The 24372-nt window shown below is 45.8% G+C and overlaps 1 protein-coding gene across 17 annotated transcripts in view; it reads right to left on the minus strand.

Annotated features, from left to right (window-relative positions):
• The window catches only part of REEP1 (receptor accessory protein 1), a 101447-nt gene that overhangs the window by 58730 nt on the left and 18345 nt on the right, over nucleotides 1-24372 (minus strand). For 3 of the 17 annotated variants that reach the window (XR_012904434.1, XR_012904433.1, XM_075930951.1), the window contains exon 1: nucleotides 12605-12716. The exons of 1 other annotated variant lie outside the window; for it this stretch is intronic. Coding sequence is in view for 11 of the 16 variants with exons in the window: in XM_075930951.1 (XP_075787066.1) it covers nucleotides 12605-12654 (50 nt within the window). In the remaining 5 variants the exon portion in view is untranslated. Of the gene's footprint in view, nucleotides 1-12604; nucleotides 12717-24372 lie in introns of those variants that run through there. 13 more of the 17 variants (XR_012904436.1, XR_012904435.1, XR_012904437.1 and 10 more) reach the window with 10 other exon arrangements.

A 24372-nucleotide genomic window follows, 5' to 3' on the forward strand; every position in this document is an offset into this window, starting at 1 on the left:
ACACCAGTAGGTTGCATGTGCTCACTCTCAGCACTGAACACAGTCATGTTGCAGTTCCTACATTCTTCAGCCATATCGCTGCAGTCTAAATTCATTAGAACCAGTTGGCAAAAAGACCTAGAAATCACTGCAGCCAGCTCAACGAAGACCTCTGCGTATCGCACAGATGTGTGGAAAACCACAAGCCAAATGTCAGTGTAACCCGTACACCTACTGGGGGCAGTACACTGGCCCATGTAGTGGCACTTAGCCCACTCACAGAGAGAAAGAACACGTGTGCTCTCCCAACAACCCCACACATTGCTACAGTTCAGGACCTGAGTAGCGCCGAGTACATCTGCTAGTTGTAAAGGAGGCACAACCCAAAATTGCAGCATTGCTTCAGAGGAGAGCTGCCCCTCTGCCAGGGGACGCCAACTGGCTTTTAGCTCAAGCTGTAGAGGCTCATGCACTAAGCTCCAGAGGCGCCAGGTTTGGTTCCACCTGTCAGTGTTACATCGGGGGGACCTAAGGAATGGGATGGAAAATAACCCTGAAAATATTACAGCATCATGATACAAGTCAGTGGCACTCCCTGAGCTGGGACACGTGCTTCCACCTGACCTCTCTCTCTGAAAAAGGATACAGTGGAAACGGGGGGGGGGGGGGGGGGGACAGGAGAAGGCCACTGAAAATGCTTAGAGGCCCCTGGAAAGAGTTCCACACCAAGAGGGAGTGAAGCGATTGGGACTGTTTACTTTAGGGAGGAGGCAAACAGAGTTGCCATGACAGGAGTGTAAACACTAACAGAAGGCCTAGAGAAGTTCAGTCAGATCCTCCCCCTTCTCCTAATACCTGCTCCAGAGACTGTTCAATTAAACAGAACAAACACATTTAGGGTTGCCAGGTGTCCAGTATTCAACTGGACAGTCCAGTTTTTGGGCCCTCTGTCTGGTAAAAAAAAATTCAGAAAATACCGGACATGTGCAATGGGAGCCTCTGGTTGCGTCTGACGTAGGAGTGACGCCTTGGGGAAGAGGAGAAGCCCTGTCCGTGCTCCTGAGCGCTGTGCAAGTGCATTGTGGAGCAATAGCCAGGCTCGCTCGTGCTTCGCCGGGACCATGCACGGGACAGGCAGTGCCCTGGGATCTGCATGTGCCCGGGTCAGTCCCACTCCCTGCTGGCCAATTCTCTCCCCCTCACATTCCCTGAACCCCTCCTGGCCAGCCCTGTTCCTGCCGACCGGTTCTCCTCCCCCCGTTCTCCCCCAGACAACCCTGCTCCCCCCGACTCCCTCCAGATCTCCCCCGGCCAGCCCTGCTGCCCCCAACTTCCCCCCCCCCCCCGACCATCCCTGCTTCCCGCCAACCGCCCTCCCAACCATGATCTCCCTCAGCCAAGCATGCCTCAACCCACATACAATGCTCTAAAACAGGGCTGGGCAAGATGTGGTTTAGGGGGTCTGATCTGGTCCTCTGACTTTCATAGAATCATAAAATCATAGAATCATAGGACTGGAAGGGACCTCGAGAGTTCATCGAGTCCAGCCCCCCGCCCTCAAGGCAGGACCAAGCTCTGTCTACACCATCCCTGACAGATGTCTATCTAACCTGTTCTTAAATATCTCCAGAGAGGGAGATTCCACCACCTCCCTTGGCAATTTATTCCAATATTTGACCACCCTGACAGTTAGGAATTTTTTCCTAATGTCCAATCTAAACCTCCCCTGCTGCACTTTAAGCCCATTACTCCTTGTCCTGTCCTCAGAAACCAAGAGGAACAAATTTTCTCCTTCCTCCTTGTGACACCCTTTTAGATATTTGAAAACCGCTATCATGTCCCCCCTTAATCTTCTTTTTTCCAAACTAAACAAGCCCAGTTCATGAAGCCTGGGTCATGATCCCTAGACCTTTAATCATAGGTCATGTTCCCTAGACCTTTAATCATTCTTGTAGCTCTTCTCTGTACCCTTTCCAATTTCTCCACATCTTTCTTGAAATGTGGCGCCCAGAACTGGACACAGTATTCCAGCTGAGGCCTAACTAGTGCAGAGTAGAGCGGCAGAATGACTTCACGAGTTTTGCTTACAACACACCTGTTGATACAACCTAGAATCATATTTGCTTTTTTTGCAGCAGCATCACACTGTTGACTCATATTCAACTTGTGGTCCACTATGACCCCTAGATCCCTTTCCGCCATGCTCCTTCCTAGACAGTCGCTTCCCATCTTGTATGTATGGAACTGATTGTTCCTTCCTAAGTGGAGCACTTTGCATTTCTCTTTATTAAACCTCATCCTGTTTACCTCTGACCATTTCTCTAACTTGCTAAGGTCATTTTGAATTATGTCCCTATCCTCCAAAGAAGTTGCAACCCCACCCAGTTTGGTATCATCTGCAAACTTAATAAGGGTACTCTCTATCCCAATATCTACATCATTGATGAAGATATTGAACAGTACGGGTCCCAAAACAGACCCTTGAAGAACTCCACTTGTTATCCCTTTCCAGCAGGATTTAGCACCGTTAACAACAACTCTCTGACTACGGTTATCCAGCCAATTATGCACCCACCTTATCGTGGCCCTATATAAGTTATATTTGCCTAGTTTATCAATAAGAATATCATGCGAGACCGTATCAAATGCCTTACTAAAGTCTAGATATATGACATCCACCACTTCTCCCTTATCCACAAGACTCGTTATCCTATCAAAGAAAGATATCAGATTAGTTTGGCATGACTTGTTCTTCACAAACCCATGCTGGCTATTCCCTATCACTTTATTACCTTCCAAGTGTTTGCATATGATTTCCTTAATTACCTGTTCCATTATCTTCCCTGGGACAGACGCCGGTCTGTAGTTTCCTGGGTTGTTCTTATTCCCCTTTTTATAGATGGGCACAATATTTGCCCTTTTCCAGTCTTCTGGAATCTCCCCTGTCTTCCATGATTTTTCAAAGATCATAGCTAAAGGCTCAGATACCTCCTCTATCAGCTCCTTGAGTATCCTGGGATGCATTTCATCAGGACCTGGTGACTTGCTGGCTCCTTTCTATTTATATCTTGCTGTCCATGCCACCAAATTTCCAGGTGGTGGCTCAGGAAGCAGGATCCTATTTAAATAGCTCCTAGATGTGGCATTACCCTGGCAGGGGCCGGAGCTGCAAGCCCTTTAAAGAGCCGCAGCAATCGTGGGCAGCTGCCAAGCAACAGTGTGGAGGCTTGGAACTGGCTCATAGCCTGTAACAAAATTCATTAAGTTCCACCCCGGGAGAAAATTATTACCCACCCTGCTCTAAAACTACTACTACACTGCTGGCTCCCTGATTAAGGTCCCAGTCCTACAAAACACACGTGCACAGAATTACTCACAAACCCAACCCAATACCCGCTGAAGTCAATGAAAAGACACTTCAGTGGGGTTGGACTGGGTTCATAAGTCCCTCCCTGTGACATCAATTAATCTATTAGTGTGACTAATTTTACTCACATGAATTTGCAGGATCTGGCCCTACTGTTATAAATACACAACACAGTACTGCTGACACCCCAAACCAGTTGAGCTTTGCTCTTTTGGATTCTCTCTGATCAGAGCCTCTAGATATTTGAGCGGTGGACACATTCTTTAGAGCACTGTAGGACAAACAAGACAAACACAGCAAGCCTTTTTTCATGACTAGCTGATGTTTCCATATCATTAGAGCAAAGCAGCCAAAACTAAGAACTTCTGCTTCAATAAGGGCAATGATACATTTTTGAATTGTTGAAATATTTTGGCCATCTCAACATATTTGTTGGGCAGCATATGCTTCTTAGTGTACTGAGTAGCAGCTGAACTGTTTCAGTGCCAGGATTCCTTGTTGAGGCTGCCAACAAGGGTGCCAATAGGTTTGCAATCATTATTAGTAGTGGCACGAAGCAACATTTGCAGAGTGCCATCAATTTGCACAGGGCTTTGCACAGGTTTTAAAAAAAAAGATTGCCTCTTCCCCGAAGGGCTTACAGTATAAATCCATCAGCTGTGGAACATGGAGTTACTAACTGTGGTTTGTACCCTATCATTTAAATCAGCTTCTATACCAGATGAGTGATAGAAATGTAGTCGTGTTAGTCTGGTGTAGCTGAAACAAAATACAGGACTATGTAGCACTTTAAAGACTAACAAGATGGTTTATTAGATGATGAGCTTTCGTGGGCCAGATGAAGGAGGATAGCTAACAAGGTACCAATTTTTTTTTAAAGTGCTCCAGAGACTATCCCAGCATTTACAGGCCAATAAGCTTTAGGGATGTTGACAGCAGGTAAGTGTGTAACTGTGTAACCAGTAAAAAAACTCAGCTGTTACATGGTGGCACACATCCGCAGAGGCAGCCAGCTCCCCAGAAACATGGCGGAAGTCTGCATGTAACCGTCAACATTAACCAATAAGCTCTGGCTTACTGGTTAACTTAACCATTCACAGGGTTATAGACTTACTAGGAATGTGAGTGTAACTTCAGTGCCAAGTAAACTGGTTAAAATGACAGTATGGAACAGAATTGTTAGACACATAGATGAAGATGACTTGTTGGGAAAGGGTCACCATGGATTCTGTAAAGGGAAATCATGCTTCACCAATATACTAGAATTCTTTGAGGGAGTCAGCAAGCCTCTGGACTAGAGGCATCCAGTGGATACAGTGTTCTTAGATTTTCAGAAAGCCTTTGACAAAATTAATTCACCAAAGGCATCTAAGCAAAGTAAGCTGTCATTGGATAAGAGGCAGGAGTGGGCTGAGGCCAGCTGCGGCAGCTGGCGCCCCAGGCAGGTGGCGCAATTGGCGCCCCCGCCTGTATGGCCATCAGTGGCCGTGATGTCATCATCGGGCGCACAGGCCAGCAGCGCTCTAGGCAACTGCCTAGTTCACCTAGGCTCACGGGCCGCCCCTGCTAAGAAGGAAGGTCCCCTCTTGAATAAGTAAATGGTTAAAGAATAGGAAAGGAAGAGTAGGAATAAATAGTTTTCAGGATGAAGAGCGGTAAATAGTAGCGCCCCCTTGTGATATGAGGGTGAACTGCGGCCTGTTCAGTTAAACATATTCATAAATGATCAGGAAAAAGGGGTAGATTTGTGGCTGATACAGAACTCCTCAAGATAGTTAAGTCCAAAGCAAACTGTGAAAAGTCACAAAGGGATTTCACAGAACTGGGTGACTGGGTAACAAAACGGTAGATGAAAACCAATATTGATAAATGCAAAGTATTGCACATTGGAAAACATAATCCCATAATAGCTGTTACCATTCAAGAAAGAGATCTTGGAGTCAGTCACCGTGGCTAGTTCTTTGGAAACATCCACTCAATGTGCAGCGGCAGTCAAAAAAGCAAACAGAATGTTGGAATCTTTAGGGAAGGGTAGGTAAATAATATCATATTGCCTCTGTATAAATCCATAGTATGGCTGCATCTTGAATACCAAATGCAGATCTGGCCACCTCATCTCAAAAAAGATATACTAGAATTGGAAAAGATACAGAAAAGGGCAACAACAACTATTAAAGGTATGGAACAGCTTCTAGATGAGGAGAGATTAATAGGACTTTGACTTCTCAGTTTGAAAAAGAGACAACTATGGGAGGGGGGATGGGATATATGTCTATGAAATCATGAGTGGTTTTGAGAAAATAAATAGGGAATTGTTATTTACTCCTTTTCATAAACAAGAAGTAGGGGTCATCAAATGAAATTAATAGGTAGCAGGTTAAAAACAAATAAAAGGAAGCATTTCTTCATACAACCTGTGGGACTGCTTGCCAGAGGATGTTGTAAAGGCAAAGACTATAAGAGGGTCAAAAAGAACTAGATAAGTTAATGGAGGATAGATCCATCAATGGCTTTTAGCCAGGATGGGTAGAAATGGTGTCTGCCTCTGTTTGTCAGAAACTGGGAGTGGGCGAGGGGACAGATCACTCGATGATTGGCTATTCTGTTCATCCCTTCTGAGGCACCTGACGTTGGCTACTGTCAGAAGCCTGGATACTGGGCTAGACGGACCTTTGGTTTGACCTAATACGGATGTTCTTATGAGTTAAAAAAAGAATGATTCAGAGAAAAACATTAAATCAAATACAAATAATATATGCGCTGAATGATGCTGTGATATTAAAGTAAAAAGGGGAACCATCATCATCAGAGTTACTGTTCTGATATTCACGGAAAAGGTGGGACAACCTCCTACATTCACTGGCAGCGGCTGGAAGCCAGTGGAGAGATGTGGGCTGAGGCTGAACTTCTCTGTTTCCTATCACCACCAGTGATTTTGGGAGCAGGCCTAACCTTTGTTGTAGGCGCCAAGCTCCTTGCTAATCCCCCGGACTGCATCGCTCAGGGGAGAGGACTTGGGGGGCAGAGGTGGAGTGGGGACAAAGTGGGGTTGGAGCAGGGGTGAAACAGGGTGGTTGTCCTGGGCTACAGCCCCGCATCTTGGGATGGCCATACTGGGCATAGCCAATGGGAGGGCCGGATGGGAGATGGGGCTGGCCGCTGGAGCCATGTAGCATGCAGCTACCTAGAGCACCACAAAATTCGGGGCAATTTGGTGCCCAAATTTCATGGCACCTTAAGCATCTGCTTATTTTGTATATTGGTAGGGATGGTTCTGCTTCACACCTGTCTGCAATGCACACGTCTTGCACTATAGAAATCCGACTGCAAACTCTAGGGAGCCCTCCATCAGTAATTAGCTGCTGCATAACTACCAACATACAAAGATCACGCTGCAACAACTGTGCTGTTGTAAGTTATGCAAAATCTATTTATATACATTAAAAGTATTAAATATGTATTTGTGAATCTTAATTTAGGGGTGAATCTTACATTCATGCACCCAAAAACTGAGTTATTTTTTGAGGTGTGGATGAATTTCAGGATTAGGCCCTTCCAGCATTACTATGGGCTGGTGAAGTGAGGGGAGATGCAAAAACCTGTATCATTTTCCTATCTTTGCTTGAAAAGTCTTGTTGCACAGACTTTTAGTGTTGCAGTGAAGGGCTTGGAAAGAGAGGATGAAATTCACATCAAAGTGATTCAGCCAGATGGATTGTTTATGATCTCATTATAGTAATGCTGCTTTGGCTTACTAGGGGGAGGGTATTACTGGAAACCATGAAGTACAAAGCAAGAAAGACTCTAATTGACCATAGATAATTAAAATAAAACATTGGCCCAGATTCTCAGTTGTGACTGTGAAAAGTACAGAGCAACTCAGGAGAATGAGGGTGCTCAAAAGTGATTTTAAGCCACCTTCATGCTCTCCAGTCCTGGGATACTGTGTGATAGTCCTTTGGAATAAACTGGAGAAGCCCTTAGGCTGTTCTAAGCGGTGTTCCTCATAAGTGACTTCAAAGTGTTCTTATGGCAGCCAGGCTTCCCCTTGTGAGATCTGGACAGATGAACATCTGTATCCCTTCAAATCTCCAATATGGGTGCCTTTTACACTGCCTTGGTGTGGGAGCATCGATTCCTAGTCCTACTCCCACATAGCCTATAGCTAGCATACAAAATCACTGAATTGCAGGAGAGTTATAGGTAACCACTGATGAATTACATCAGCGCTGTGTCTAGACTGGCCAGTTTCAGCCGCTTTTCCGGAAAAACTTGCCAGCTGTCTACACTGGCCGCTTGAATTTCCACAAAAGCACTGATGATCTCATGTAAGATTGTCAGTGTTCTTGCGGAAATACTATGCTGCTCCCGTTAAGGCAAAAGTCCTTTTGCGCAAAACTTTTGTGCAAAAGGGCCAGTATAGACAGCTCAGATTTGTTTTCCGCAAAAAAGCCCCGACCACGAAAATGGTGATCGGGGCTTTTTTGCGGAAAAGCGCGTCTAGATTGGCACGGACGCTTTTCCGCAAAAAGTGCTTTTGCGGTAAAGCATCCGTGCCAATCTAGATGCTCTTTTCCCAAAATGCTTTTAACAGAAAAGTTTTCTGTTAAAAGCATTTCCGGAAAATCATACCAGTCTAGACGTAGCCCTTTTTGCAGAAGAGATTTTTGCTATAAAAAGCCCTGGATAGACAGGGCCATTTGTCGGGAAAAAAAAACCTTTTGCACAAGAGCCTGTAAACCTCATTTTTTGAGGAATAAGGGCTCTTGCGCAAAAGGTTGTTTTTCCCGACAAATGGTCCCGTCCACATAGAGCTTTTTATAAAAAAAAACCTCTTCTGCAAAAAGGATTGGAAGAAGATAAGCAAATGAGAACACAAGCTATGCAAATTAGCGCTCCTTTTGCATTTCCTCTTCCACAAAAAACCCGCAGTGTAGACGTAGCCTAACAGAAAATGATCTGCTTCAATTGCGATCAGCAGCTAAAGCCCCGTCAATGAGAGCAGGAACAGACTTGTCTGTCCATAAGAGAAAGATTCAGCCTATTATAAAACACAGCAAGAAAACAGCACCAGTGTCTTCTTCGTCAGACCACGTTTTTGGTCTGGATTTAAGTTAGCAAAGGACTAAAAAAGGATCTGAAGAGACTTTGCAAACTCATCTTCCTCTCTGCTGTACTGCCTAGATATTGCCTATGGGCTGGAAAAAGGACAGCTAGTTTTCCCCTTATCTGAGTCTACAGCCATGTCATAGGAGCACAAGTTTCTACGTTGCTTTATTGCTCATTCTTCTGTTAAATGTACCAGCTTTGCAACAAAGCTTCAGCAAGGTCTGCTCTTGCATAAAGCCACAACTGGGGATAAGGCCAATGGCAGCTTATTTACTTCACTGACAAATGCAATACTCCGTGACATGCACCTTTTAACCAAACAATGCAGCTTTTTTGTTTTGCTGTAGTCAAGAGGCTTGCCTAGAAATGGAATAATTCATATACGAAGCTGACAGACAAGATTTAGTCGTTTTAAAAGGGTAAGAAACTAAAAATGGCTGTCCTGCTCTAAACGTAGCTATCGTGGCCCTTTGGGGAAAGAAGATCATCTGATCCCTAACATCAATTCCTAAAATCAGCCCTTAAATACTAGAAAAATCCTGCCCTTTTCCAGGCAGCCACCCAAATGAATGCTTAATGGGGCCACAGCCTTCAAAGGGCTCACCAGTGTTTTAGTCAACGGTGTTCCCTGGAAGCTGAGTGCTTGGGCGACCACCCAGGAGAGATTCAAATTCTATTCTGATAATTTGCAGAGCAGGTAGCATGTGTTTCTGCTGGTAGTGCACATCCACATATGTCTCGGTGCACATAACAAAATTTATTCTGCAAATGGATGGAAAAAATTAGAGGGAATACTAAGAGCAAATATATACAGCTGGGCTAAGTGAGAATTAATTTCTGTTACCTCTAACCCAAAGGAGCTTTTAAAGACTATGACTGACAGCACAAAAGGACCCTTCTACAGAAATATGGCTGATTAACACATAATACTTTTCAACTACAAAGCTCTGTTAATCTTCTCCAGGCCCAATAGGCAGGTATTTTTACCCTCTTTCACAAAGCTGTGCTGCTGAAGCACATCACTGACAATGCTACTATGCTGACAGGACCATTGGCATAGTAAATCCCCCTCTACAAAAGGTGATAGTGATGTTGGTGAGAGAAGCCCTCCCATGGACATAGCAGTGGTATGAGATAGGTTGGTTTTGCTGCATTGCTCAGGGGTGTGGATTTTTGGCATACCTGGGTAATGCCGTTAGGCCGATGTAACTTTATAGTGTAGACATGATGGGTTTAGAGTCTCATTTTCAGAGGTGCTGGGTATCTGAAGCTCTGTGCTGGGGCAGCTGCTCTTTATGGGAAGCTAGGGCCCAAGGTGCCCATGACTGCCTGATGGAGCCCCACTTAGGGTCACTGACTGTCCAGGTGGCTGATTAGTAAACAAGAACCTGGGCCTAGTGAAGGTTACCCAAGCTCACTCCAAAGGGAGACAGGAGGTGCCTGAGGAGGGGAGTCTCTAGCAGAAGCCTGATCCAGGGGCACCAGAATGGGGGGCATGGATCCTTCCACTTTTTATCAGGCATAAGGGTGAGGGACGGGACAAAGTCTTAGGGGGAAGAGGTGGTAAGGGAGACTTGTGGGGAAGGGGCAGTGTGAGGGTGGGTCCTCAGGAGAAAAGGGGTGAGGGCAGGGTCTTAGGGGGGCAGCACCAGGCTGAGGGGGCAGCAAGGTGGTTCAGAAGCCTGTGTCCCCCTCCCCTTTTTAGGGCCTAGAACCTGAGCTCTCTGGCACAACCTGCAAGAAGAGCTTCTACAGAGGGTTGCTGGCCGGCATCTGGCATTCAGCAGTTCCTGGTCTCAGCCAGGGGTCCCCAAAAACCTGGCCAGGATCATCCTCTGTCCCAAGAGAAGAGTAGCAGGGCACAGACCTGCTACCCAGACTCCAGAGAAAGACATTACGCTGGTAGGGGCAAAAGGCCTATGCAGTGGTCTCCAACATTTTTACACCCAAGATCACTTTTTAAATGACAGATCAAGCCAAGATCTACCGCCCCGCACCTTCCTTGAAGCCCCGCCCTTTCTATTTTCCTCCTCTCCATCACTTGCTATCCCCAATCCTTATACTGCTACTTAAAAAAAAAATTCCCACCATTCCTCGCAGCTACTCACCTGTGCTGTTGCTCAGTGAGTAGCTGCTCCTCAAATGAGGTAATCTAATGTAAATATACTGCGCAGGCGCGCAGTTCAGCGAGGGCTCAAGAGCTACTCTTAGAGCCTCCGAGATCTATCGGTAGATCGTGATCTACTGGTTGGTGACCACGGGCCTAAAGGAAATAAGAACCTGGGAGGAAGAACTTGAGTTGAGATGAATGCTAGACTCAGGTGGGGAACTTGGACTAAGCACAACCCAGTCACACTGCTGGGATGCTGGGGTGAAAGATTTGTTTGTGTTCTGCATTGGCTTTTCTGTTAACCCACGAGAACCTCCAAAGAGAGCTGCTCCTTGACACATAACTGGCTGTTCGGACTTGCTGAAATCCCGGGCAAGGGAAAGATTATGAAAGGGCTTGTCTGCCACAAAAATGCCTGCCTGCAAGGCAGGTGCACTGGGTGGGGCTGGAATGGCAACGCTAGTGCTCATCACCTCTGGAAATCATGCTGTAAGTGGTTTGGCCTGCACAACAAACAGAGTGAATGCGAGAGAAGGATTAGAAACCTGGATTTCTGGGCTCCTGTCCCAGTTCTGTGGCTGTGATGCCCCTGGCAGGGGATAATATCACTGGATTTGTCAACACAGTAGGATAACTCCCTATGGAGGCTCAAATTCTAAAGTGGGCTATAGACCCTGCTGGTGCACACAAAAGATTCTCTAGTGTGCTTTAATATAGTATGATTTCACTACTACCTTAAAGTGCAGCAGCTACACAGACCAGTTAATGGGCAATGCTTTAGTGTTTTTTAGAAATCACACCCTAGAGAACTTATTACGCACCAGGTACACCAGCCCACTAACAAGTGGCTAACTCAGTGTGTGTTGCCAACTCTCACATTTTATCATTTGGTGTTTTTCTTAATGCCCCAGTTCCCGAAGTCATGACTGTGTGAGAATTTCACCTTTTATTAAAGTAAGTACCCAGTCTTCATAACGGCAGAGAAAAGCTTGAGATATTGAATATAAAGGTTAAAAAACCAGAAGGGAACACTCCATATTCATCACTTTCAAAATCTCATGCTTTTTTAAATCAATCTTTGGGAAGGAGGGAAAGGCAGGCTGACTGACTCATGCTTCTTAATGCTTTGGATTGGCAATACTGCTACCCCATTTCTCATTTGTATATTGATTAGACATAAGCCCATACCGCAAAGATCACATCTGATTCTGAATATTCCCAGAGTTCCTGTGTTCCGATCAGAGATTTAGATTGAGACCATTACAGAGATATGGGGTCAGTTACACATTTCCAATCTGGATTTTGATTTCAGTCGAGGACTTGTGTGTTTAAGATTCAGGTCTTTGATTTGGGTCCATATCTACTCTGATCCTCGAGATATCCTTCCTCCAGCAGTCATGGGTATGGAGTAAAAGCTTGGTGTATAGCAAAAGGTTCTTTTTTCTCCCTTTCATTGGGTTAGTGACCTCTTCTTTCCTGTTCTTCACTTGACCTCTCTACTAGTGAACACATATATCGTGTGCCCAGGAGTTAGTGTGCTTGAAACACAACATGAGATGTTTATTATTATTTTATATTACAAAATGTACTCTGCATTGCTTCCGTCCTTAACTCAAGTAATTTTTGTTTTTCTTCATTTAAATCATTGCTCTGGGGTAGGGCTGGGGACAAGGGATTCAGTTTGTAGGCTGCTGCAGGAAGAGAGAACTACCCTATCCCCACCCTATCAACCACAGCAGTTTGGGGCCAGGTTAGAAGCACCTCTCCATGGTTGCTGCAGCTCCAGGGGGCACAGCTGGGGGTAGGGTGCACAGGTTCAGGTTTGTCTGCCCCCCTGTGCTCCCCAGACAGAGTGAGGAATGCAGCAAACTGTGCACTTTCCCCTTGCTCTCTAATGAAGGTGAACAGCCCGCAAAGTTCCCGTATGAAACTGGGAGTAGGAAAGCAGCTTCAGTCCCATCCTCCCTAAACAGCGCCTGGGAGCAGAAGGCTTGGGGCAATCCTGGACAGGGAAGGAGGGGCCAGCCCCTTTCACCTACCTAGTGATTCTCTCCTTTTTTCTGACTGGTTTTCTGAGAATAAATCCCATTCCAGGCTGTGACGGGGCACCTCCGCCCCGCACTGAGAGCTGCCCCGAGCTGGGGAGCCCGGAGGAGGGCCAGGCAGGGACGGAGACCTGCTGGAAAACCCCTGCCAGGGAATAGCCGAGGGGAGTGCGGGCGGCAAAGCGGGGAATGCGGTCCGCCCGCCACTGCCAGCGCCCGCGGATGATGTTGCCCGTGACGTCACATGGCGGACACTGGGGGGCGGGGCAAGGACGTCAGGGGAAGGCCGTCCCCGGACGCCACGGCGGGGGATTTAAAAGTGTGTGAGGAAGCCAGGGAGGGGAGGAAGGAAGAGGAAGAGGGGAAGAGGGTTAGAGAAACGAAAGCAAAGGCGGAGTGGAGACCAGCACACGGAGCACTTCGCAAAAGGACACAGGCTGGGGGATGGCAGCAGTGAGTCCTAACCCTGACCCAGAGGGCCAGAATTAATTATGGACCTGGGGAAGAAGTGGCCCAGGGCAGAGCCGTGAACCCCGTGAGTGGAGGAGTTTAGGGGCTACAGCCCCCTCCTCTGAGCAGGGACCGAGGTCCCCACCTTAAGGCCCTGAGCTGGGGCTCGGAGAGAGGGAGGGCCCGAGCCCCCTTCCCCGACACTAGGGGCATGGCCCCCTCAGGCAGTGTGGTCGTCTGGCCATACTGGAAGATAAAAAAGGGGAACACCAAGCTCGCAAAAGGGAGAGGGAATCAGTAAAATTCGAGCCGCCATTGGCAGTGTCAAGAATCAGTTGTGACTTTGGGGGTGAGGAGATTTGAACCCCGTAAGAGCTATAACACAGGCACAACCCAATTTTCTGGCACAACCAAACCATTACCTTGTTTTAAGTTATGATAAGAGGAAGCTTTTAGCATTTAGGAGGAGTTTTTGAACAGACACACTCACAGACAGACAAACTCTTTCAAATATACAGTAGATGTTACTAGCTAGGGCTGTGTCCAGACTCAGGGGTTTTTTCGGGAAAAGTAGCCTTTTTCCGAAAAAACTTCCCCTGCGTCCAGACTCAAGCCGCGTTCTTTCGAAATTAAATCGAAAGAACGCGGCTTTTCTTTCGATGGCGGTAAACCTCATTTCACGAGGAAGAACGCCTTCTTTCGAAAGTTCTTCTTTCGAAAGAAGGCGTTCTTCAATGTAAATAGGGCTTCTTCAAAAGAGAGCATCCAGACTCACTGGATGCTTTCTTTCGAAAAAGCAAGCCGCTTTTTCGAAAGTTCAACGTGCAGTCTAGACACTCTCTTTCGAAAGAGGCTCTTTCGAAAGTATCTTTCAAAAGAGGCTCTTTCAAAAGAGGCTTGCAGTCTAGACATAGCCTAGGGGTTGAGAATAGAAATAGATTTTACAGTGACAATTCCAAATGAAAGTAAGGAGGGAAGGAAAACAGATGCCTCCGATTGCTCTGCAAAGCATTTTTAAGGTCTGGTCTACACTCCACAGTTAGGTTGATACAAGGCAGCCTAACTATGGACGTGTCTTTGTTTAAATTCTACTGCCACTGACATAACTGCCTGGCTATGCCAACTTACTAATGCCACCTCCATAAGCAGTGAAGATTTCAGGCCAATGTAATGTCAGTGTAAAGTAGGGGAGGGCAAAATAGAGCCTGTGGGCCGAATCTGGCCCGTCATGCCTTCAGATCCAGCCAGCCAATGGGAGCGACCCGGATTGTGCTTGCAGTGCAGGCTGTGCGGAGAAGCCCCTCCCTCCCCCAAGGGCATGTGGTGCACAGATATGCACATGGCCCCAGCAGCCAGCTGCTTTGAGCACCATACAGGAATGGAGCAGGCAGGAAGCCTGCCCACTGGGCTGCTGTTTTGGAGCCACTTAAGGTAAGTGCCTCCCAGCCAAAGCCTGCACCTGGCAAACCATCCCCCCCCATACCCCAATTCCATGCCACAGGTCACAGCACAAACCCTCTGCACCACCGCCCTCTGGACCCCACATACCCCCTACACCGCTCCTCCAGGTCAGAATCCTGTCCTGCACCCATACCCCCTCCCGGACTCTGCATCCCCTCCTGCATCACAATCACAATCCCTTGCCCCTGGTCACAACCTCCTCCTGCCCAACATAACATACCGAAACCCTCTGCATCTCCATCCTTGATCACAACCCTCTCCCAGACCTCACACACCCTCCTGCACCCCAATTCCCAACACCGAGCTCCCTTCTGCACCCAATCTCCATTTCAGACCCTGCATCTCCTCCATTAATATCACAGAAGAATGCGACTCTTGACCACTTACCAAATTCTTGGAGTAGCCCCAAAAATGATTGTCCACCCCTGGTGTAAACACTGCGTTGCTTATGTTGACTGTTACAGGCTTTAGGGAGCCATCCCACAATGCCTCACACTAACAGTACAATTGATACAAGCATGCCTGGTAAGACCATGCTCTATAGACTCAAGGAGCAAAGTGTAGACACACACAAGTGAATTAATTACTGTGACAACTATGTGCCAATATAAATTAGGTTGACTTAATTTTTCAGTGTAGACATGGCCTAAGACAAGGCTACTCAACACGCAGCCCGTGGGTGGGATCCTTTGAACACGGCATCCACTGGGAACACGCTCCACAACGGCAAGGCATCTCCCAGGCGAGTGAGCATTGAAGACGCAAGCGGACGGGCTGGCTGAAACAGATGGGAACAGGGTGTCAGCGTTTCTAGCCCCCAGGGAGGAGGTGCTGGGAGCACTGTAGGAGACCAGTATATTCAGGTATATTGACTACTTTTTTGTTTTGGCTTTACAAGAGTTCAGGCACTGTGGGAAGTGCTGGCTGATTTGCCTTGTGGGCAGAGCCTGAGAGGTTCCTGAACTCTTGCGAAGCCAAAACAAAAAAGGAGTCAATATACTGGTCTTCAGTTGATATGTGTTTTAGAAGTTCAATTCCTGGACTGTCATTACTCATTAAAAGTGCTGACATATGGGTGGAAATCAGGTGAATATTGCATTTTCTTAAAATCAGCAGAACTGACTTAAATGAGGCCTGCATGTTGTGTTGTCTTGCCTTAATCTTTGTATTCATGCCCAGCAGTGTGAAAGAAGCTATTTGCATATATTTGCATATATATTCACATGTATATGCAACCACACTTCAGTTGCGGCCTTTGGCATGTGCTGTGACTATCACTGTGGCCCAAAGTTGAGTAGCCCTGGCAAAAGAGAACAGCAACTGTGTAAGGCTGCTTGCTTTTAAAGTGGTGAGTGCTTGCTTTTGTAGACCTAGTTTTTCTTAACATTTTGTTGTTGATCATCATTGCTTGTCTAACTGTCACAGTTCAATGAGCCTTTATTATTCTCCCTAAGTAATGAGGTTCGTGCAGAACCAAGCTTCAGTTTTCAGTAGCCCTCACGCTCCTGGAAAGGGCACTTTATAGTGCTGCTATTGTGCAGTGGATGTGTTCAGACGCAACAGCTTAGACTGCCTTGAGGACTGGATTGTTGCAACCTTCTGCAATCCTGACTTTCAGGAATGTGTTGGATGGGTTTTGGGGACACCTAAATGCTAGTCTTCAAATCCAAATTAGTTTAGTTACAAAGAGAGACAAGATGGGTGAGGTGATATCTTTTATTGGACCAACCTCCGTGGGTGAGAGAGACAAGTTTTTCTGTTTACAGGGAGCTCTTCTTCAGCTCTGGGAAATATGTTCAGACTGTCACTGCTAAATACAAGGCTGAGCAGATTGGTTAGCATAAGTAGTTAACACGTATTTCAAGGGCCTATTCAATGTGAAATGGCCTCTCTGTGAATACCCCTTCAGTCATAGGAGAGAAAGGAAGTAGGAGGAACTGCCTGGAGGCAGGAATAGGTTGTAAGAGGGTTACATATGGTTGCAGGGGTGAAAGTAACTTAAATTTTGTACCGGTACTCTCCCATCTAGGGTTGCCAGGTGTCCGGTTTTGAACCGGACAGTCCAGTATTTGAGCTTTCTGTTCGGGAAACAAATTGAGAAAACATAAATGTCTGAAGCAAAATACAGGACTATGTAGCACTTTAAAGACTAACAAGATGGTTTATTAGACAATGAGCTTTCGTGGACCAGACCCACTTCCTCAGATCAAATAGTGGAAGAAAATAGTCACAACCATATATACCAAAGGATACAATTTAAAAAAAATGAACACATATGAAAAGGACAAATCAAATTTCAGAACCGAAGGGGAATGCGGGGGGGGGGGGGGAGGTAAATGTCTGTGAGCTAATGGTATTAGAGGTGATAATTGGGGAAGCTATCTTTGAAATGGGTAAGATAACTAGAGTCTTTGTTGAGACCTACTTGTAAAGTGTCGAATTTTAGCATGAATGACTGTTCAGAGGATTCCCTTTCAAGTGCAGATTTAAAAGGTCTCTGAAGCAGGATGCAGGTGAGACAATGATTAAGTCGTTGAGACAATGTCCCTATTAAGTCGTTGAGACAATGTCCTTTCTAGTTGAAATGGCAAGAAACTGTTTTTTCTTTGTGATCCTGTCTAATATCTGTTTTGTGGGCATTGATCCTTTGGCGAAGTGTCTGAGACGTTTGTCCAATGTACATAGCAGACGGACACTTTCGGCACATGATAGCATAAATTATATTTCTGGATGCGCAGGAATATGTGTTCTTGATCTTATAACTCACTTGGTTAGGTCCAATAATGGTATCAGCAGAGTGAATATGTGGACAAAGCTGGCAACAGGGTTTGTTGCAAGGGAAGGTACCAGGGTTGGTATTAGTGTGGTATGTCCTGTGGCTGTTGGTAAGAATCATCTTGAGGTTAGGTGGTTGTCTATAGGAGACTATATTATTTTCTAAATAAGATGTAATGTACATTGTGATGTAATGTCAAGTGTGTCTGGTATTTTTGTTGAAACCATCTGGCAACCCTACCTATCACAACCTGCCATCCCTTGTGGGGGGCTCAGGGAACAGGGTGGGGGTTGCAATACAACAGTTTCTGTAAGAAATTGGGATGGAGTGGGGGGGCTCAGGGCAGAGGGTTGGGGTGTGGGTGCAAGAGTCAGGGCAGAGGGCTGAAAGTGCAGGAAGCAGGGCAGGAGCTGGGGGGTGTAGGCCTGACATACAGTAGCAGTTATATAGGATTTATTTTATAACGTTGTTTTATGTACAGGCAGTCCCCGGGTTACATGGATCCGACTTACATCGGATCCCTACTTACAAACGGGGTGAGGCAACCCTGCACTAGCTGCTTCCCCCCAGCAGACCAGGGAGACGCGAAGCTAGTGCCCCCCCCAGCAGACCAGGGAGATGCGGAGCGGCTTTTCTCAGCAGACACCTCAGCTTGAGAATAAAGGACTGAGGGAAGTGAGGTGTGGGAGAATAAAACTGAGCTCTGGAGAAATGTTTGGCTAAAGTTTCCCCTACAATATGTACCAGTTCCGACTTACATACAAATTCAACTTAAGAACAAACCTACAGTCCCTATCTTGTACGTAACCCGGGGACTCCCTGTAGTTATATAGATTGTTTCATATAAGGCTTTGTCTTATAGCAGCTGGTAGGTATTAAAGTATATTTTGTATTAGGTATTATAATTATAAAAAACTGTTTATAGAATAGATTGGCTTTTTAACTTTGTAAATCTGTGAGGGTATGTCTACACTACAGCACTAATTCGAACTAACTTAATTCGAATTAGTTAATTAGAATTAAGCTAATTCGAACTCATAGACTCATAGACTTTAAGGTCAGAAGGGACCATTATGATCATCTAGTCTGACCCCCTGCACAGTGCAGGCCACAGAATCTCACCCACCCCTCCCAGAATAATCCTCTCACTTATATCTCAGATATTGAAGCCTTCAAATACTTTGAAGACCCCAAGATGCAGAGAATCCTCTAGCTGTGATCTGTACCCCATGCTACAGAGGAAGGCGAAAAACCTCCAGGGCCTCTGCCAATCTACCCTGGAGGAAAATTCCTTCCCGACCCCAAATATGGCGATCAGCTAAACCCTGAGCATGTGGGCAAGACTCATCAGCCAGACACCTAGAAAGTTCTCTATAGTAACTCCTATCATCCCTCCATTGACCTATTCCCACTGATAATGAATGGACAATTAGTTACCAAGATCATGTTATCTCATCAAACCATCCCCTTCATAAACCCATCTAGTTTAATCTTGAAACCAGATAGATTTTTTGCCCCCACTACTTCCCTTGGAAGGCCGTTCCAGAACCTCACTCCTCTAATGGTTAGAAACCTTCGTCTAATCTCAAGTCTAAACTTCCTACTAGCCAGCTTATATCCATTTGTTCTTGTGTCCACATTGGTATTAAACTTAAATAATTCCTCTCCCTCCTTGGTATTTATCCCTCTAATATATTTAAAAAGTGCAATCATGTCCCCTCTCAGCCTTCTTTTGGTTAAGGTAAACAAGCCAAGCTCCTTGAGTCTCCTTTCATAAGACAGGTTTCCCATTCCTCAGATCATCCTAGTGGCCCTTCTTTGTACCTGTTCCAGTTTGAATTCATCCTTCTTAAACATGGGAGACCAGAACTGCACACAATATTCCAAATGGGGTCTCACCAATGCCTTGTATAATGGCACTAACACCTCCTTATCCCTACTGGAAATACCTCGCCTAATACATCCCAAGATCGTATTAGCCTTTTTCACGGCCATGTCACAATGGCGGCTCATAGTCATTCTATAATCAACCAGGACTCCGAGGTCCTTCTCCTCCTCCGTTACTTCCAACTGATGTGTCCCCAGCTTATAACTAAAATTCTTGTTATTAATCCCTAAATGCATAACCTTACACTTATCACTATTAAATTTCATCCTATTGCTATCACTCCAATTTACAAGATCATCCAGATCTTCCTGTATGATATCCCGATCCTTTTCTGAATTGGCAATAGCTCCCAACTTTGTGTCATCTGCAAATTTTATTAGGACACTTCCACTTTTGGTGCCAAGATCAGCAATAAAAAGATTAAATAAAATTGGCCCCAAAACTGATCCCTGAGGAACTCCGCTAGTAACCTTCCTCCAACCCGACAGTTCACCTTTCAATATGACCCGCTGTAGTCTCCCCTTTAACCAGTTGCTTATCCACCTCTCAACTTTCATATTAATCCCTATCTTTTCCAATTTAACCAATAATTCCCCATGTGGTACTGTATCAAATGCCTTACTAAAGTCGAGGTAGATTAGAATCACTACATTTCCTTTATCTAAAAAATCTGTTACTTTCTCAAAAAAGGAGATCAGGTTGGTTTGGCACGATCTGCCTTTTGTAAAACCATGTTGTAATTTGTCCCAATTGCCATTAGCCTCAATGTCTCTAACTACTTTCTCCTTCAAAATTTTTTCCAGGATTTTACATACTACAGATGTCAAACTAACAGGCCTATAGTTACCCGGGTCGTTTTTTCCCCCTTTCTTAAAAATCGGAACTATATTAGCAATTCTCCAGTCAAATGGTACAACCCCTGAGTTTAGAGATTTATTAAAAAATTTTGCTAATGGACTTGCAAGTTCATGTGCCAGTTCCTTCAATATTCTTGGATGAAGATTATCTGGGCCCCCTGATTTACTCCCATTAAGCTGTTCAAGTTTGGCTTTTATCTCGGATATGGTAATATCTACCTCCATATCTTTAGTCCCATTTGTTAAGTTATCATTATCCCTAAGCTCTTCATTAGCCTCATTAAAGACTGAAGCAAAGTATTTGTTCAAATATTGGGCCATTCCTAGATTATCCTTAACCTCCACTCCATCCTTAGTAATTAGCGGGCCTACTTCTTCTTTTTTTGTTTTTTCCTATTTATATGGCTATAAAACCTTTTACTGGTTTTAATTCCTTTTGCAAGGTCCAACTCTACCTGACTTTTAGCCTTTCTCACTTTGTCCCTACATGCTCTAACCTCAGTAAGGTAGCTTTCTTTACTGATTCCTCCCATTTTCCACTCCTTATATGCTTTCTGCTTTTTCTTAATCACCTCTCTGAGATGCTTGCTCATCCAACTTGGTCTAACACACCTGCCTATAAATTTTTTCCCTTTTCTAGGGATACAGGCTTCTGACAGCTTCTGCAACTTTAACTTAAAATAATTCCAGGCCTCCTCCACTTTAAGCTCCATAATTTCTTTAGTCCAATCAACTTCCCTAACTAATTTCCTTAATTTATTAAATTTAGCCCTTTTGAAATCAAAAACCCTAGTCTCAGATTTATTTTTGTTTATCCTTCCATTTAATTTGAACTGAATTAGCTCATGATCACTCAAGCCAAGGTTGTCTCCTACAACCATTTCATCTATGAGGTCCTTGCTACTCACCAAAACCAAATCTAAAATAGCATCCCTCCTTGTTGGGTCAGCAACTACTTGATGAAGGAATTCATCAGCTAACACTTCTAGGAAAATCTGAGCCCTATTATTATTACTAGCACTTGTTCTCCAGTCTATATCTGGAAAGTTGAAATCTCCCATGATTACGCAGTTTCCATGAGTATTTACTTCATTAAAATCATTAAAGAGGTCTCTATCCATATCCAAATTGGATCCTGGTGGTTTATAACACACCCCAAGCACTATCCCAGGGGAGGATCTGATAGTTTTCTTCCCCAATGTGATTTCTGCCCAAACAGACTCTGTCTTCTCCATTCCATCACTTTTTATTTCTTTACAGTCTACCTCATCTTTAATATACAGTGCGACTCCACCACCTTTACCCTTGTTTCTGTCTTTCCTAAACAGCACATACCCTTCAATACCTGTACTCCAGTCATGCCTAGTATTCCACCATGTTTCTGTTATTCCTATAATATCTGGTTTCACTTCCTGGACCAATAGCTCTAGTTCCTCCTTTTTGTTACCTAGGCTCCTCGCATTGGTGTACAAACATCTTAATTTTTGCTGTTTAGCCTCATTCACATTCTTTACCCAATTTGGCATGGACGGTATACCTCCAATATGACCTAGTGCATCTAGACCTAAAAACTAGTTCAAATTAGCATTTTGCTAATTCGAACTAGCATGTCCACATTGAGTGGACCCTGAACCGAGGTTAAGGATGGCTGGAAGCAGTGCCGGCAGGGCATCAGGTTAGGACTTAGAGCGTGGAGTTGCTGTCTCAGGCTAGCCAAGGGCTATGCTGAAAGGGACCCGACCCCCACCCCGGACAGACAGTTCTCAGGGGTTCCCCGCTCGCTTGTCTAACTCAATGAGGGACAGCAAAGCAGGCCTGTCTTGGAGTGCCCTGAATGCCCACACTCGGCACATCACAGCACTTGGCCATCAGCCCGGCTGCACTTGCCGCAGGCTGCCATCCGGGGGGGGGGGTGTCAATCGGGGGGCTGCAGGACATTCCTCCCCCATTCCTTCCTCACCTCCTTCCACTTACCCCTCCCTAGCCCCCTTTCCTGATGTAAAAAATAAAGGACACGTGTGTTCAAAAATAGAAACTCTCTTTATTTAACAAAACTTGGGGGGGGGGGGATTAACCTCTGGGGAGACTGGGAAAAGGAGGTGGGAGAGGGGAAGAGAGAGGGTGGGAGAGGGGAAGGGGAAACCTGGGAGGAGGGAGCTGGAAGGGGGAAGCCAGGGGAAGAAGGAGGAGGGGAAGTATCAAACTATGGTACACCATATCTTCAGTACTGTGTACAGATGTGGTCTCCCTACCCCAGAAAAGATGTTTTGGCCTTGGAAAAGGTTCAGAAAAGGGCAACTAAAATGATCATGGGTTTGGAACAGGTCCCATATGAAGAGAGGCTAAAGAGACTGGGACTTTTCAGTTTAGAAAAGATGAGACTGAGGGGGGATAGGATAGAGGTCTATAAAATCATGAGTGGTGTGGAGAGGGTGCATAAAGAAAAGTTCTTCATTAGTTCCCATAATAGAAGGACTAGAGGACACCAAATGAAATGAATGGGCAGCAGGCTTCAAACTAATAACAGACAGTTCTTCTTCACAAAGCAAATAGTCAACCTGTGGAACTCCTTGCCGCAGGAGGCTGTGAAGGCTAGAACTATAACAGAGTTTAAAGAGAAGTTAGATAAAGTCATGGAGGTTGGGTCCATGGAGTGCTATTAGCCAGGGGGTAGAAATGGTGTCCCTGGCCTCTGTTTGTGGAAGGCTGGAGATGGATGGCACGAGACAAATGGCTTGGTCATTGTCTTTGGTCCATCCCCTCCGGGGTAGCTGGTGTTGGCCGCTGTCGGCAGACAGGCTACTGGGCTAGATGGACCTTTGGTCTGACCCAGTACGGTTGTTCTTATGTTTTTATGTTCTAAGCTCAGGGCTCAGAGTCGGGGGTCTCACTGGACCACCTTGATTTTCATGCAAACCTGCTCCTGGGTGGCCAGGCTGGTAGCTATCCTGCCCTAGACGGCCACTTTCCTGTGCCTAGCGCGGAGGTCATGGATGAGGTCCATGATGTCCGCACTAGACCAGGCGGGCGCCCGTCTCTTGCGGCTCCGGGCAGGCTCTTGGGAGCTGCCAGCCTGGTCCTGGAAAGAGGCGGAGGGCTGGGTGGCAGCGAGTGGCTGGCTCATGCCGTGCCAGGTGCAGGGTCTGTTGGCTGGGTGCTGGCAGGCTTGCACCTGGCACGGGCACCGTAGCCAGACCGTGCCCCTTTAAGGGCTCCGGGGCCGGGAGAGGGGCAGACAAGTTTCCCTGGTGGTGCCCAGAGTGGCCACCAGGGAAAGCTGGGGAGGGCTAGCTTCCCACTAGTTCGAATTAAGTGGCTACACAGCCCTTAATTCGAACTACTTAATTCGAACTAGGCGTTAGTCCTCGTAGAATGAGGTTTACCTGGTTCAAATTAAGTGCTCCGCTAGTTCGAATTAAGTTTGAACTAGTGGTTTGTATGTGTAGCGCCTATCAAAGTTAATTCGAACTAACATCTGTTAGTTCGAATTAACTTTATAGTGTAGACATACCCTGAGAAATCCTGCCTGTTCCTTTGCAAGAGAAATTGCTTTCTCAGAAATGAACTGTCCTTTGTGCAAGTGAGGAATGTGTGAAGACAAGAGAGGGAAGATGGTTAGCACCAGGTGGTCAGAATGGTTAACAAGGAGATGTGAACTCAGGTGCCAATCAAATTCAGGCTGGCTGAAGAGGGGCAGAATTGAGGACTCTAAGCAAAGGCATACATTTTTCTGTGGGAATTCATTCAAGTGTTTGGTTCCACCCCCATAGTTGCTTTGGGGGGAGTTAGTGCCCGGTTCAAGGTACACTACATGTTGTGATAGACTGCGCAGGACCCACAGATTTGAAAAGATGCGATGTGGAAGGGGGGAGATGTTGATCATTGCAGCTGTGGAGATATGTCTGCAGGTTTTGCATTTGTTGTTCTTGCAGGGTCTGGTGCTGTTTTGAGTTGGCGTGTCATAAAAATATAAGAACGGCCAGACTGTACCAGACCAAAAGTTCACCTAGCTCAGCATCCTGTCTTCTGACAGTGGCCAATGCCAGGTGCTTCAGAGGGAGTGAACAGAACAGGGAATCATCCAGTGATCCCTCCCCTATCACCCATTCCCAGCTTCTAGCAACCAGCGACTAGGTCTGTGAAGAGTTTGCTTCCAATAAGGAGCATGGAGATCTAATGGGCGGTTCTGAAAACTAGAAGAGGGAGTTCAGGAAAGATTTCTTTCAGGATGGAATTCCCATTGAGTTTGAGTTGTAATTGTTTGATGATAACCCCATATAGCTTTCAGTGTGGGTGGCAGGTGTAAACTAGGAGTGTGTGATCGGGGGGA

Source organism: Pelodiscus sinensis, chromosome 5 (assembly GCF_049634645.1).
Source record: "Pelodiscus sinensis isolate JC-2024 chromosome 5, ASM4963464v1, whole genome shotgun sequence".
In the NCBI taxonomy this organism is placed as follows: domain Eukaryota; kingdom Metazoa; phylum Chordata; order Testudines; family Trionychidae; genus Pelodiscus; species Pelodiscus sinensis.